The sequence below is a fragment of the Oncorhynchus clarkii genome, chromosome 25, assembly GCF_045791955.1.
Source record: "Oncorhynchus clarkii lewisi isolate Uvic-CL-2024 chromosome 25, UVic_Ocla_1.0, whole genome shotgun sequence".
NCBI lineage: Eukaryota > Metazoa > Chordata > Actinopteri > Salmoniformes > Salmonidae > Oncorhynchus > Oncorhynchus clarkii.
Window position 1 is genome coordinate 46,726,356 of NC_092171.1, and position 15,243 is coordinate 46,741,598.

Sequence of the window (15,243 nt, forward strand, 5' to 3'; positions counted from 1 at the left end):
GTGTTTCTGCTGATCTTTGTTGTCCTAAGTTTTGAAGTACCGTGTTTGTAGGATGGCCTCGCCACCACCTCAGAGACTGAACTACTTGAATCTCAGAGCCTGAAGAGGTCCACACTGAGAACTGAGAAGAAGAGATCCAAAGTGGTTATTGTGACTACACACATTCCAGAAACCCCGTCACCTGCACCCACAGCGATAGGTAAGTTAGGGTCATATCAACATGTCCTCTGTTTCTCTGTGGTCAGTTTATAGGTATTATTTAGCTTATTGAAACTAGAGTTGTCAGCAAATGTGTGTTTTCTTCCTCTAGCTAAGAAGGTTCCAATACTAAAACACTTCCTATTTTTTGTCGTTCAGGTTTTGTAATTCTTTTGTTTACATCTGTTTGGTGTGTAATAAATATTTCAGATTTTATTTTTGATTTTTTCCTGTGAAGCACATTGCGTTGCATTCCATGTCTGAAATGTGCTGTTTATATAAAAATTGATTTGATTAAAGAACAGCTAAAGGAAGGTGGGCTGTTGTTGATATCAACTCGGTCCATTATTTCCATAGGGCCTCTTGTTGGGTTCTCAACAAACAGAGTAAAAACTCAAACGGATGACTAGGAAAAGCTCAAACCAAGTTGATTCACCCACTGGGTCAAACAGCTTTAAAGACAAAGACATGTTTATACATGCACATATCCTTATACCCGCATACTAGGAGGAGTCAACTCCCTGTACATCTAGACAGGCAATACATCTCTGCTAGTCAGGAACTTAATTGGTTCCTCTCACTGGTGTAGTCATGGCCCCGCCTCCTGCTAGAACCTATGGGCGTGGAAGTATATGTGTGTGTCATAGGACTGTTCCTTCAAACTTCATCTCACCTGACCTCGGGACGAATTCGTCACTCCTCCCAATCCACAGCTGTCCTACCTTATCAGTGACTGAAACCAGACTGTTGCCTTTGCCTCTCTCAGGAGCTATGAGATTTAACAATAACATGTTTTGGCAAATGGGTCTTCCAAATGGACAATGACCCCAAGCATACTTCCAAAGTTGTGGCAAAATGGCTTAAGGACAACAAAGTCAAGGTATTGGAGTGGCCATCACAAAGCCCTGATCTCAATCTTATAGACAATGTGTGGGCAGAACTGAAAAAGCGTGTGCGAGCAAGGAGGCCTACAAACCTGACTCAGTTACACCAGCTCTGTCTGGAGGAATGGGCCACAATTCACCCAACTTATTGTGGAAAGCTTGTGGAATGCTATCCAAAATGTTTAACCCAAGTTAAACAATTTTAATGCTACCAAATACTAATTGAGTTTATGTAAACCTCTGACCCACTGGGATTGTGATGAAAGAAATTAAAGCTGAAATAAATCATTCTCTCAACTATTATTCTGACATTTTACATTCTTGAAATAAAGTGGTGATCCTAACTGACCTAAGACAGGGAATGTTACTAGGATTAAATGTCAGGAATTGTGAAAAACTGAGTTTAAATGTATTTGGCTAAGGTGTATGTAAACTTCCGACTTCAACTGTATGTATGTATTACATGACAATTACAACAATACTGAGTGAACAATGAACACTTATTTTAACTTAATATAATACGTAAAAACAATTTAATCTCAAATAAAAAATTAAACATGTTCAATTTGATTTAAATAATGAAAAAACAACGTGTTGGAGAAGAAAGTAAAAGTGCAATATGTGCCATGTAAGAAAGCTAACGTTTCAGTTCCTTGCTCAGAACATGAGAACATATGAAAGCTGGTGGTTCCTTTTAACATGAGTCTTCAATATTCCCAGGTAAGAAGTTTTAGGTTGTAGTTATTATAGGACTACAGGCTAGTTAGGTTAACTAACAGAACAAGCTAGTTAACTACACATGGCTGATGAAATTACTAGGTTAACTCGTGAATATGTGAAGGTTGATGTTTTTTTTATAAGATAAGTTTAATGCTAGCTAGCAACTTACCTTGGCTTCTTGCAGCCACAAGGTCTGTTTGATGCTGCACTCGCGTAACAGGTGGTCAGCCTGCCACGCTGTCTCCTCGTGGATTGCAATGTAATCGGCGTCCAGAAAAGCAGATTACCGATTGTTATGAAAACTTGAAATCTACCCTAATTAATCGGCCATGCTGATTAATCAGTCGACCTCTACTCTGGTGGCATGTCTTGTGGGGTATGTATGGGTGTCCGAGCTGTGTGCTAGTAATTTAAACAGACATATCGGTACATTCAGCTTGTCAACACTTCTTACAAAAACAAGTAGTGATGATGTCAATATCTCTTCCACTTTGAGCCATGAGAGATTGACATTCACATCATTAATGCTAGCTCCCTGTATACTTTTAAGGGCCAGCTGTGCTGCCCTGTTCTGAGCCAACTGCAATTTTCCTAAGTCCCTCTTTGTGGCACCTGACCACACGACTGAACAGTAGTCAAGGTGCGACAAAACCAGGGCCTGTAGGACCTGCCTTGTTAATAATGCTGTTAATTAAGAAGGTAGAAACTAGGGCCTAGTACCTGCCTTGTTAATAATGCTGTTAATTCGCTAAGGCCCTATCCTGGTCCGCACACGTCGCTAAGGCCCTATCCTGGTCCGCACACGTCGCTAAGGCCCTATCCTGGTCCGCACACGTCGCTAAGGCCCTATCCTGGTCTTTGGCACCGGCTCTATGCACACACAAACACAAACACATTGATGCCACACACACACGCTCAGACATACACACTTTTACACTCTTGACATACGCTGCTGTGACTTGTTATATTATCTATCCTGATTGCCTGGTCACTTTTACCCCTACCTACATGTACATAAACTCAGAAAAAAAGAAACGTCCCCTCACTGTCAACTGTGTTTATTTTCAACAAACTTAACATGTGTAAATATTTATATGAACATAAGATTCAAGAACTGAGACATAAACTGAATAAGTTCCACAGACATGTGACTAACAGAAATGGAATAATGTGTCCCTGAACAAAGGGGGGTCAAAATCAAAGTAACAGTCAGTATCTGGTGTGGCCACCAGCTGCATTAAGTACTGCAGTGCATCTCCACCTCACGGACAGCACCAGATCTGTACTGTGAGATGTTACCCCACTCTTCCACCAAGGTTCCTGGACATTTCTGGGGGGAATGGCCCTAGCCCTCACCCTTTGATCCAACAGGTCCCAGACGTGCTCAATGGGATTGAGATCTGGGCTCTTCGCTGGTCATGACAGGACACTGATATTACTGTCTTGCAGGAAATCACCCACAGAACGAGGAGTATGGCTGGTGGCATTGTCATGCTGGAGGGTCATGTCAGGATGATCCTGCAGGAAGGATACCACATGAGGGAGGAGGATGTCTTCCCTGTAATGCATAGCGATGAGATTGCCTGCAATAACAACAAGCTCAGTCCGATGATGTTGTGACACAGCTCCCCAGACCATGATGGACTCTCCACCTCCAAATCGATCCCGCTCCAGAGTACAGGCCTCGGTGTAACGCTCATTCCTTCGACGATAAACACGAATCCGACCATCACCGCTGGTGAGACAAAACCACAACTCGTCAGTAAAGAGCACTTTTTGCCAGTCCTGTCTGGTCCAGCGACGGTGGGTTTGTGCCCATAGGCGATGTTGTTGCCGGTGATGTCTGGTGAGGACCTCTGTCCGCAATAGGCTGAGAGTCTGAGCACTGATGGAGGGGTTGTGTGTTCCTGGTGTAACTCAGGCAGTTGTTGTTGCCATCCTGTTCCTGTCCCGCAGATGTGATGTACCGATCCTGGGCAGGTTTTGTTATACGTGGTCTGCCACTGCTAGGACGATCAGCTGTCCATCCTGTCTCCCTGTAGCGCTGTCTTAGGCGTCTCACAGTACGAACATTGCAATTTATTGCCCAGGTCACATCTGCAGTCCTCATGCCTCCTTGCAGCATGCCCAAGGCACGTTCACGCAGATGGGCAGGGACCCTGGGCACCTTTCTTTTGGTGTTTTTCAGAGTCAGTAGAAAGACCTCTTTAGTGTCCTAAGTTTTCATAACTGACTTTAATTGCCTAAGCTGTTAGTGCCTTAACGATCGTTCCACAGGTGCATGTTCATTAATTGTTTATGGTTCATTGAACAAGCATGGGAAACAGTGTTTAAATCCTTTACAATGAAGATCTGTGAAGTTTTATTTGGATTTTTACAAATTATCTTTGAAAGACAGTGTCCTGAAAAAGGGACGTTTCTTTTTTAGCTGAGTTTATTACCTCAGCTACCTGGTAACCCTCACTATTGACTCTGTATCGGTACTCCTTCTATATAGTCTCCTTATTGCTATTTTATTGTTACAATTTCCTTTTTATTATTTAGCTAATTTTCTTACTTTTCAACTCTGCTTTGTTGAAAAAGGGCTCGTCAGTAAGCATGTCGCGGCTCGTCAGTAAGCATGTCGTGGCTCGTCAGTAAGCATGTCGCGGCTCGTCAGTAAGCATGTCGCGGCTCGTCAGTAAGCATGTCGCGGCTCGTCAGTAAGCATGTCGCGGCTCGTCAGTAAGCATGTCGCGGCTCGTCAGTAAGCATGTCGCGGCTCGTCAGTAAGCATGTCGCGGCTCGTCAGTAAGCATGTCGCGGCTCGTCAGTAAGCATGTCGCGGCTCGTCAGTAAGCATGTCGCGGCTCGTCAGTAAAAGCATGTCGCGGTAAGGTCTACTACTGATGTATTCGGAGCATGTGACACCATTTGATTTTGAAGTTGATGAAATATGAATTATGACTGAGGTCCTAAAATATCAAATCAAATGTATTTATATAGCCCTTCGTACATCAGCTGATATCTCAAAGTGCTGTACAGAAACCCAGCCTAAAACCCCAAACAGCAAGCAATGCAGGTGTAGAAGCACGGTGGCTAGGAAAAACTCCCTAGAAAGGCCAAAACCTAGGAAGAAACCTAGAGAGGAACCAGGCTATGTGGGGTGGCCAGTCCTCTTCTGGCTGTGCCGGGTGGAGATTAGCAGTGCTGTAAATATCCTGGAGGGCAGGCAGCATGCCCATATTGATGCGTTGGGCACCACCCTCTGAAGAACCATGTGGTTGCTGTACCAGGCAGCGCCGCACCATTGAGAGCATTCTGTTGGGCACCACCCTCTAAAGAGCCATGTGGTTGCTGTACCAGGCAGTGATGCACCATTGAGAGCATTCTGTTGGGCACCATCCTCTGAAGAGCCATGTGGTTGCTGTACCAGGCAGCGATGCACCATTGAGAGCATTATGTTGGGCTTTATCTGTTGAAGTTTATGGGTCTTATGGGCCAATAGCAAATTTCTTCAGGAGTTGGGATATGCAAAAAACGTCTTTCCAATTCACGTGTGAAATAAGACAAATATAAGCACCCATCAAATGATTATTATTTGTAGTCAACTTCATTCTGAAGATGTCGGTGGTCGTTAACCATCTTGATTCTATGTTTAGCAGAGATCTGTGTATAAATGTCAAAAAGCATCATTGCTGTTTTCTTTGCTTTAATAAATAATGAGCTTTTTGAAGTGCAACTTAAGTAATGCTGGTTTTGGGAAACCCACTTGGGGAGATTTAACGATGCTCCTACCAAAGTGCTAACGATGAATTTATCCCTAAATCAATTGTTGTTTCATAACCTCCTCCTAGGGGTATGCCGACATGGCCATACTCGTAATCGTATCTGTAAATTGACAGTTGATAATCGGATGATACTTGTGATTGGGAAGAAGTGTTTTTAATATGCTTAAGTACATGTTCGCACAATACCTCCCTGCACGTTCTCGCTGCAAACAAATGTAGATGTAGATACTCATTGTAGATACTCATTTTGTCCAACGACTTGGCACACCCCTATCATCTCCTGTCTCTGTTTGCAGGTAGGAAGGAATGTCAGAAGCAGCAGCCTGGTCAACAGCCCGGTGAACGAGCTCTAAAGGAGACCGAGGAGAAGGACCTACAGCCCGGTAAACAAGCTCTAAAGGAGACCGAGGACAAGGACCAACAGCCCGGTGAACGAGCTCTAAAGGAGACCGAGGAGATGGACCAACAGCCCGGTAAACGAGCTCTAAAGGAGACCGAGGAGATGGACCAACAGCCCGGTGAACGAGCTCTAAAGGAGACCGAGGAGATGGACCAACAGCCCGGTAAACGAGCTCTAATGGAGTCAGAGGAGATGGACCAACAGCCCGGTAAACGAGCTCTAAAGGAGACCGAGGAGAAGGACCAACAGCCCGGTAAACGAGCTCTAATGGAGACAGAGGAGAAGGACCAACAACCCAAAAAGAAACCTAGAGTAGGTGACAAACAGAAGGTGAGTTAAAAATTAGTGGCACTGTTTATTCCTGGTATGTTGCCTTTAGATGTCCCTTTGAGGATGAGTCTGATCTTCCTCTCCTAACTCGAACCCCAGGCTGTGGCAGCAGAGTCTTCCGCCCCCACGAAGAAGAGAAACAGAAAGAAAACTGAGACACACGTTAAAGGATTCACTAGGTCTAAATCACCAGAGAAAGAACCAGAGAAGATTAAGCCAATCAGGAAGAGGCAGGACTTGGCCATCCAATCAGCAGCTTCCCAGGCCAAGAAGAGGAAGCGAGCAGCAGCCAGTCCTGAGCCAGAGGGCTCTTTCAGTGAGGAGCGTCCAGAGTCCCCCAGTGACAGCATAGACCAGGCCAGCGGGGCCAAGAAGGCAAATGGAGGAGGCCCCAAGAAGGAATCTGTCTGTCAGGTGAGACTCTAGAATGTCTCCACTCATCTCCTGCGGCTGGGTTGGGGGGGGTTTCAATGGGGCTGGGTTGGGGGGGGGGTTTCAATGGGGCTGGGTTGGGTGGAGTTTCAATGGGGCTGGGTTGGGGGGGGTTTCAATGGGACTGGGAGTTTCAATGGGGCTGGGTTGGGGGGGGTTTCAATGGGACTGGGAGTTTCAATGGCACTGGGTTGGGGGGGGGGTTTCAATGGGGCTGGGTTGGGGTTTACATGGGGCTGAGTTGGGGGGGGTTTCAATGGTGCTGGGTTGGGGGGAGTTTCAATGGGGCTGGGTTGGGGGGAGTTTCAATGGGGCTGGGTTGGGGGGGAGTTTCAATGGGGCTGGGTTGGGGGGAGTTTCAATGGGGCTGGGTTGGGGGGGGGAGTTTCAATGGGACTGGGTTGGGGGGGGGGAGTTTCAATGGGATTGGGTTGGGGGGGGGAGTTTCAATGGGATTGGGTTGGGGGGGGGAGTTTCAATGGGACTGGGTTGGGGGGGGAGTTTCAATAGGACTGGGGGGGGGGGGGGGGTTTCAATGGGACTGGGGGGGGGGGGGGGGAGGAGTTTCAATGGGACTGGGTTGGGGGGGGGAGTTTCAATGGGACTGGGTTGGGGGGGGGGAGTTTCAATGGGACTGGGTTGGGGGGGGGGGGGAGGAGTTTCAATGGGACTGGGTTGGGGGGGGGAGTTTCAATGGGACTGGGTTGGGGGGGGGGAGTTTCAATGGGACTGGGTTGGGGGGGGGAGTTTCAATGGGACTGGGTTGGGGGGGGGAGTTTCAATGGGACTGGGTTGGGGGGGGGAGTTTCAATGGGACTGGGTTGGGGGGGGGAGTTTCAATGGGACTGGGTTGGGGGGGGGAGTTTCAATGGGACTGGGTTGGGGGGGAGTTTCAATGGGACTGGGTTGGGGGGGAGTTTCAATGGGACTGGGTTGGGGGGGGGAGTTTCAATGGGACTGGGTTGGGGGGGGGGGTGAGTTTCAATGGGGCTGGGTTGGGGGGGGGTGAGTTTCAATGGGGCTGGGTTGGGGGGGGGTGAGTTTCAATGGGGCTGGGTTGGGGGGGTGAGTTTCAATGGGGCTGGGTTGGGGGGGGGAGTTTCAATGGGACTGGGTTGGGGGGGGGGAGTTTCAATGGGACTGGGTTGGGGGGGGGGAGTTTCAATGGGACTGGGTTGGGGGGGGGGGGACTGGGTTGGGGGGGTGGACTTTCAATGGGACTGGGTTGGGGGGGGGGGAGTTTCAATGTGTTGCTGACGGTGTGTGTTTGTAGGTGTGTGAGCAGGCTGGAGAGGACGTGGTGCCATGTGAGGGTCAGTGCTGTGGGTCCTTTCACCTCTCCTGTCTAGGATCCACCCTGAAACCACAGGACAAGCTGCTTTGTCCAGACTGCACCTCAGGTAAGAGCAGGGTCATCCTGTCTGTAGCACCTCAGGTAAGAGCAGGGTCATCCTGTCTGTAGCACCTCAGCTAAGAGCAGGGTCATCCTGTCTGTAGCACCTCAGGTAAGAACAGGGTCATCCTGTCTGTAGCACCTCAGGTAAGAACAGGGTCATCCTGTCTGTAGCAGCTCAGGTAATGACTGGTTAACCCCATCTCTCTGTATCTCTCCAGTGTTAACCGTGACTCCGTCTCTCTCCAGTGTTAACCCTGGCTCCGTCTCTCTCCAGTGTTCACCCTGGCTCCGTCTCTCTCCAGTGTTCACCCTGGCTCCGTCTCTCTCCAGTGTTCACCCTGGCTCCGTCTCTCTCCAGTGTTAACCCTGGCTCCGTCTCTCTCCAGTGTTAACCCTGGCTCCGTCTCTCTCCAGTGTTAACCCTGGCTCCGTCTCTCTCCAGTGTTCACCCTGGCTCCGTCTCTCTCCAGTGTTCACCCTGGCTCCGTCTCTCTCCAGTGTTAACCCTGGCTCCGTCTCTCTCCAGTGTTCACCCTGGCTCCGTCTCTCTCCAGTGTTCACCCTGGCTCCGTCTCTCTCCAGTGTTCACCCTGGCTCCGTCTCTCTCCAGTGTTCACCCTGGCTCTGTCTCTCTCGTGTTAACCCTGACTCTGTCTCTCTCCAGTGTTCACCCTGGCTCCGTCTCTCTCCAGTGTTCACCCTGGCTCCGTCTCTCTCCAGTGTTCACCCTGACTCCGTCACTCTCCAGTGTTCACCCTGACTCCGTCACTCTCCAGTGTTCACCCTGGCTCCGTCTCTCTCCAGTGTTCACCCTGGCTCCGTCTCTCTCCAGTGTTCACCCTGACTCCGTCACTCTCCAGTGTTCACCCTGGCTCCGTCTCTCTCCAGTGTTCACCCTGGCTCCGTCTCTCTCCAGTGTTCACCCTGGCTCCGTCTCTCTCCAGTGTTAACCCTGACTCCGTCACTCTCCAGTGTTCACCCTGGCTCCGTCTCTCTCCAGTGTTCACCCTGGCTCCATCTCTCTCCAGTGTTAACCCTGGCTCCGTCTCTCTCCAGTGTTCACCCTGGCTCCGTCTCTCTCCAGTGTTCACCCTGGCTCCGTCTCTCTCCAGTGTTCACCCTGGCTCCGTCTCTCTCCAGTGTTCACCCTGGCTCCGTCTCTCTCCAGTGTTCACCCTGGCTCCGTCTCTCTCCAGTGTTCACCCTGGCTCCGTCTCTCTCCAGTGTTCACCCTGGCTCCGTCTCTCTCCAGTGTTAACCCTGGCTCCGTCTCTCTCCAGTGTTCACCCTGGCTCTGTCTCTCTCCAGTGTTCACCCTGGCTCTGTCTCTCTCCAGTGTTCACCCTGGCTCCGTCTCTCTCCAGTGTTCACCCTGGCTCCGTCTCTCTCCAGTGTTAACCCTGGCTCCGTCTCTCTCCAGTGTTCACCCTGGCTCTGTCTCTCTCCAGTGTTAACCGTGTCTCCGTCTCTCTCCAGTGTTCACCCTGGCTCCGTCTCTCTCCAGTGTTCACCCTGGCTCCGTCTCTCTCCAGTGTTAACCCTGGCTCCGTCTCTCTCCAGTGTTCACCCTGGCTCCGTCTCTCTCCAGTGTTAACCGTGACTCCGTCTCTCTCCAGTGTTCACCCTGGCTCCGTCTCTCTCCAGTGTTCACCCTGGCTCTGTCTCTCTCGTGTTAACCCTGGCTCTGTCTCTCTCGTGTTAACCCTGGCTCTGTCTCTCTCCAGTGTTCACCCTGGCTCCATCTCTCTCCAGTGTTCACCCTGACTCCGTCTCTCTCCAGTGTTAACCCTGGCTCTGTCTCTCCCCAGTGTTCACCCTGGCTCCGTCTCTCTCCAGTGTTAACCCTGGCTCCGTCTCTCTCCAGTGTTCACCCTGACTCCGTCTGTCTCCAGTGTTAACCCTGGCTCCGTCTCTCTCCAGTGTTCACCCTGACTCCGTCTCTCTCCAGTGTTAACCCTGGCTCTGTCTCTCTCCAGTGTTCACCCTGGCTCTGTCTCTCTCCAGTGTTCACCCTGGCTCCATCTCTCTCCAGTGTTCACCCTGACTCCGTCTCTCTCCAGTGTTAACCCTGGCTCCGTCTCTCTCCAGTGTTAACCCTGACTCTGTCTCTCTCCAGTGTTAACCCTGGCTCCGTCTCTCTCCAGTGTTCACCCTGGCTCCATCTCTCTCCAGTGTTCACCCTGGCTCTGTCTCTCTCGTGTTAACCCTGGCTCTGTCTCTCTCCAGTGTTCACCCTGGCTCCGTCTCTCTCCAGTGTTCACCCTGGCTCCGTCTCTCTCCAGTGTTCACCCTGGCTCCGTCTCTCTCCAGTGTTCACCCTGGCTCCGTCTCTCTCCAGTGTTCACCCTGGCTCCGTCTCTCTCCAGTGTTAACCCTGGCTCCGTCTCTCTCCAGTGTTCACCCTGGCTCTGTCTCTCTCCAGTGTTCACCCTGGCTCTGTCTCTCTCCAGTGTTCACCCTGGCTCCGTCTCTCTCCAGTGTTCACCCTGGCTCCGTCTCTCTCCAGTGTTCACCCTGGCTCCGTCTCTCTCCAGTGTTAACCCTGGCTCCGTCTCTCTCCAGTGTTCACCCTGGCTCTGTCTCTCTCCAGTGTTAACCGTGACTCCGTCTCTCTCCAGTGTTCACCCTGGCTCCGTCTCTCTCCAGTGTTCACCCTGGCTCCGTCTCTCTCCAGTGTTAACCCTGGCTCCGTCTCTCTCCAGTGTTCACCCTGGCTCCGTCTCTCTCCAGTGTTAACCGTGACTCCGTCTCTCTCCAGTGTTCACCCTGGCTCCGTCTCTCTCCAGTGTTCACCCTGGCTCTGTCTCTCTCGTGTTAACCCTGGCTCTGTCTCTCTCCAGTGTTCACCCTGGCTCCATCTCTCTCCAGTGTTCACCCTGACTCCGTCTCTCTCCAGTGTTAACCCTGGCTCTGTCTCTCCCCAGTGTTCACCCTGGCTCCGTCTCTCTCCAGTGTTAACCCTGGCTCCGTCTCTCTCCAGTGTTCACCCTGACTCCGTCTCTCTCCAGTGTTAACCCTGGCTCCGTCTCTCTCCAGTGTTCACCCTGACTCCGTCTCTCTCCAGTGTTAACCCTGGCTCTGTCTCTCTCCAGTGTTCACCCTGGCTCTGTCTCTCTCCAGTGTTCACCCTGGCTCCATCTCTCTCCAGTGTTCACCCTGACTCCGTCTCTCTCCAGTGTTAACCCTGGCTCCGTCTCTCTCCAGTGTTAACCCTGACTCTGTCTCTCTCCAGTGTTAACCCTGGCTCCGTCTCTCTCCAGTGTTCACCCTGGCTCCATCTCTCTCCAGTGTTCACCCTGGCTCTGTCTCTCTCGTGTTAACCCTGGCTCTGTCTCTCTCCAGTGTTCACCCTGGCTCCATCTCTCTCCAGTGTTCACCCTGACTCCGTCTCTCTCCAGTGTTCACCCTGGCTCCGTCTCTCTCGTGTTAACCCTGACTCTGTCTCTCTCCAGGGGTGCACCAGTGTTTCAGCTGTAAGCTGTCGGAGGGGGAGGTGCATCGCTGTAACGTGCTGCACTGTGGGATGTTCTACCATGACGCCTGCGTCCGCAACAATACCCTCACTGTGTTTGACAACAAGGGCTTCCACTGCCCGCTTCACACCTGCATCAGCTGCCACTCCAAACCCAAGGCTACCAAGGGTACGAGTACCCTATATTTGCCCCCTAAACCCCAACTCCAAACCCAAGGCTACCAAGGGTATGAGTACCCTATATTTGCCCCCTAAACCCCAACTCCAAACCCAAGGCTACCAAGGGTAAGAGTACCCTATATTTGCCCCCTAAACCCCAACTCCAAACCCAAGGCTACCCAGGGTGAGGCAGACTGGGACCCTAAATGCTAACCCTTCCCCTGAGTTTATTTATAAGTATAAACTGGGTGGTTCAAGCCCTGAATGTTGATTGGCTGACAGCTGTGGTATATCAGACCGTATACCACGGGTATGACAAAACATTTATTTTTACTGCTCTAATAATTTTGGTTACCAGTTTATAATAGCAATAATAATAGCAATAAGGCACCTCCGCATTACGTCGTGCATAAGAACAGCCCTTAGCCGTGGTATTTTAGCCATATACCACACCCCCTCGGGCCTTTTTGCTTAAAGATACCACATGAACATTTGACTAGTTGTCTGAGGTTTGTCTCCCGGTGTATTTTAGGTCAGGTGTGTTGATATAATGTTGTATTATTGGTCAGGTGTATTGTAGGTCAGGTGTGTTAATATAATGGTGTATTGTAGGTCAGGTGTGTTAATATAATGGTGTATTATCGGTCAGGTGTATTGTAGGTCAGGTGTGTTAATATAATGGTGTATTGTAGGTCAGGTGTGTTAATATAATGGTGTATTATAGGACAGGTGTGTTAATATAATGTTGTATTGTAGGTCAGGTGTGTTAATGGTGTATTATAGGTCAGGTGTGTTAATATAATGGTGTATTATAGGTCAGGTGTGTTAATATAATGGTGTCAGGTGTGTTAATATAATGGTGTATTATCGGTCAGGTGTGTTAATATAATGTTGTATTGTAGGTCAGATGTGTTAATGGTGTATTATAGGTCAGGTGTGTTAATGGTGTATTATAGGTCAGGTGTGTTAATATAATGGTGTATTATAGGTCAGGTGTGTTAATATAATGGTGTCAGGTGTGTTAATATAATGGTGTATTGTAGGTCAGGTGTGTTAATATAATGGTGTATTATCGGTCAGGTGTATTGTAGGTCAGGTGTGTTAATATAATGGTGTATTGTAGGTCAGGTGTGTTAATATAATGGTGTATTATAGGACAGGTGTGTTAATATAATGTTGTATTGTAGGTCAGGTGTGTTAATGGTGTATTATAGGTCAGGTGTGTTAATATAATGGTGTATTGTAGGTCAGGTGTGTTAATATAATGGTGTATTATAGGACAGGTGTGTTAATATAATGTTGTATTGTAGGTCAGGTGTGGTGTTAATATAATGGTGTAATATAGGTCAGGTGTGTTAATGGTGTATTATAGGTCAGGTGTGTTAATATAATGGTGTATTATAGGACAGGTGTATTAATATAATGGTGTAATATAGGTCAGGTGTGTTAATATAATGGTGTATTGTAGGTCAGGTGTGTTAATATAATGGTGTATGATAGGTCAGGTGTGTTAATATAATGGTGTATTATCGGTCAGGTGTGTTCATATAATAGTGTATTATAGGTCAGGTGTGTTAATATGTTGTATTGTAGGTCAGGTGTGGGGTGGCAGGGTAGCCAATTGGTTAGACTAGTCGTTGGACTAGTAACCGGAAGGTTGCAAGTTCAAACCCCCGAGCTGACAAGGTACAAATCTGTCGTTCTGCCCCTGAACAGGCAGTTAACCCACTAGGCCGTCATTGAAAATAAGAATTTGTTCTTAACTGACTTGCCTAGTTAAATAAAGGTAAAAAAAAAAGTCAGCTGTGTTAATGGTGTATTATTGGTCAGGTGTGTTAATATAAGGGTGTATTGTAGGTCAGGTGTGTTAATGGTGTATTATCGGTCAGGTGTGTTAATATAATGTTGTATTGTAGGTCAGGTGTGTTAATGCTGTATTATTGGTCAGGTGTGTTAATATAATGGTGTGTCAGGTGTGTTAATGGTGTATTATCGGTCAGGTGTGTTAATATAATCATGTATTGTAGGTTGGGTGTGGTATTATAGGTCAGGTGTGTTAATATAATGGTGTATTATCGGTCAGGTGTGTTAATGTAATGTTGTATTGTAGGTCAGGTGTGGTATTATAGGTCAGGTGTGTTAATATAATGGTGCATTGTTGGACAGGTGTGTTAATATAATGGTGTATTGTAGGTCAGGTGTGTTAATATAATTGTGTATTGTAGGACAGGTGTTTTAATATTGTGGTGTATTGTTGGACAGGTGTGTTAATGTCGTGGTATTGTTGGACAGGTGTGTTAATATCATGGTGTATTGTTGGACAGGTGTGTTAATATCGTGGTGTATTGTTGGACAGGTGTGTTAATATAATGTTGTATTGTAGGTCAGGTGTGGTATTGTAGGTCAGGTGTGTTAATATAATGGTGTATTATCGGTCAGGTGTGTTAATATAATGTTGTATTATAGGTCAGGTGTGTTAATATAATGGTGTATTATAGGTCAGGTGTGTTAATATAATGTTGTATTGTAAGTCAGGTGTGTTAATGGTGTATTATTGGTCAGGTGTGTTAATATCGTGGGGTATTGTTGGACAGGTGGGTTAATATCGTGGTATATTGTTGGACAGGTGTTTTAATATTGTGGTGTATTGTAGGACAGGTGTATTAATATCGTGGTGTATTGTTGGACAGGTGTGTTAATATTATGGAATGGTGTATTGTTTGGCAGGTGTGTTAATATCGTTGTGTGGTGTATTGTAGGTAAGCTGATGTCAGGTGTGTTAATATTGTGGTGTGGTGTATTGTTGGACAGGTGTGTTAATATCGTGGTGTGGTGTATTGTTGGACAGGTGTGTTAATATAATGGTGTATTGTAGGTAAGCTGATGTCAGGTGTGTTAATATCGTGGTGTATTGTAGGTAAGCTGATGTCAGGTGTGTTAATTTCGTGGTGTATTGTAGGTAAGCTGATGTCAGGTGTGTTAATATCGTGGTGTATTGTTGGACAGGTGTGTTAATATAATGGTGTATTGTAGGTAAGCTGATGTCAGGTGTGTTAATTTCGTGGTGTATTGTAGGTAAGCTGATGTCAGGTGTGTTAATATCGTGGTGTATTGTAGGTAAGCTGATGTCAGGTGTGTTAATATCGTGGTGTATTGTAGGTAAGCTGATGTCAGGTGTGTTAATATCGTGGTGTATTGTTGGACAGGTGTGTTAATATAATGGTGTATTGTAGGTAAGCTGATGTCAGGTGTGTTAATATCGTGGTGTATTGTAGGTAAGCTGATGTCAGGTGTGTTAATATCGTGGTGTATTGTTGGACAGGTGTGTTAATATAATGGTGTATTGTAGGTAAGCTGATGTCAGGTGTGTTAATATCGTGGTGTATTGTTGGACAGGTGTGTTAATATAATGGTGTATTGTAGGTAAGCTGATGTCAGGTGTGTTAATATCGTGGTGTATTGTAGGTAAGCTGATGTCAGGT

The 15,243-nt window shown here is 47.8% G+C and overlaps 1 protein-coding gene across 3 annotated transcripts in view; it reads left to right on the plus strand.

The window, feature by feature from the left end:
* Nucleotides 1-15,243, plus strand: part of LOC139384055 (nuclear receptor binding SET domain protein 2) — a 63,198-nt gene that overhangs the window by 11,043 nt on the left and 36,912 nt on the right. For all 3 annotated transcript variants that reach the window (XM_071128688.1, XM_071128690.1, XM_071128689.1), the window contains exons 6-10: nucleotides 52-199; nucleotides 5,869-6,302; nucleotides 6,402-6,716; nucleotides 8,008-8,134; nucleotides 11,583-11,771. In XM_071128688.1, the coding sequence (XP_070984789.1) occupies nucleotides 52-199; nucleotides 5,869-6,302; nucleotides 6,402-6,716; nucleotides 8,008-8,134; nucleotides 11,583-11,771 (1,213 nt within the window). The remainder of the gene's footprint in view (nucleotides 1-51; nucleotides 200-5,868; nucleotides 6,303-6,401; nucleotides 6,717-8,007; nucleotides 8,135-11,582; nucleotides 11,772-15,243) is intronic.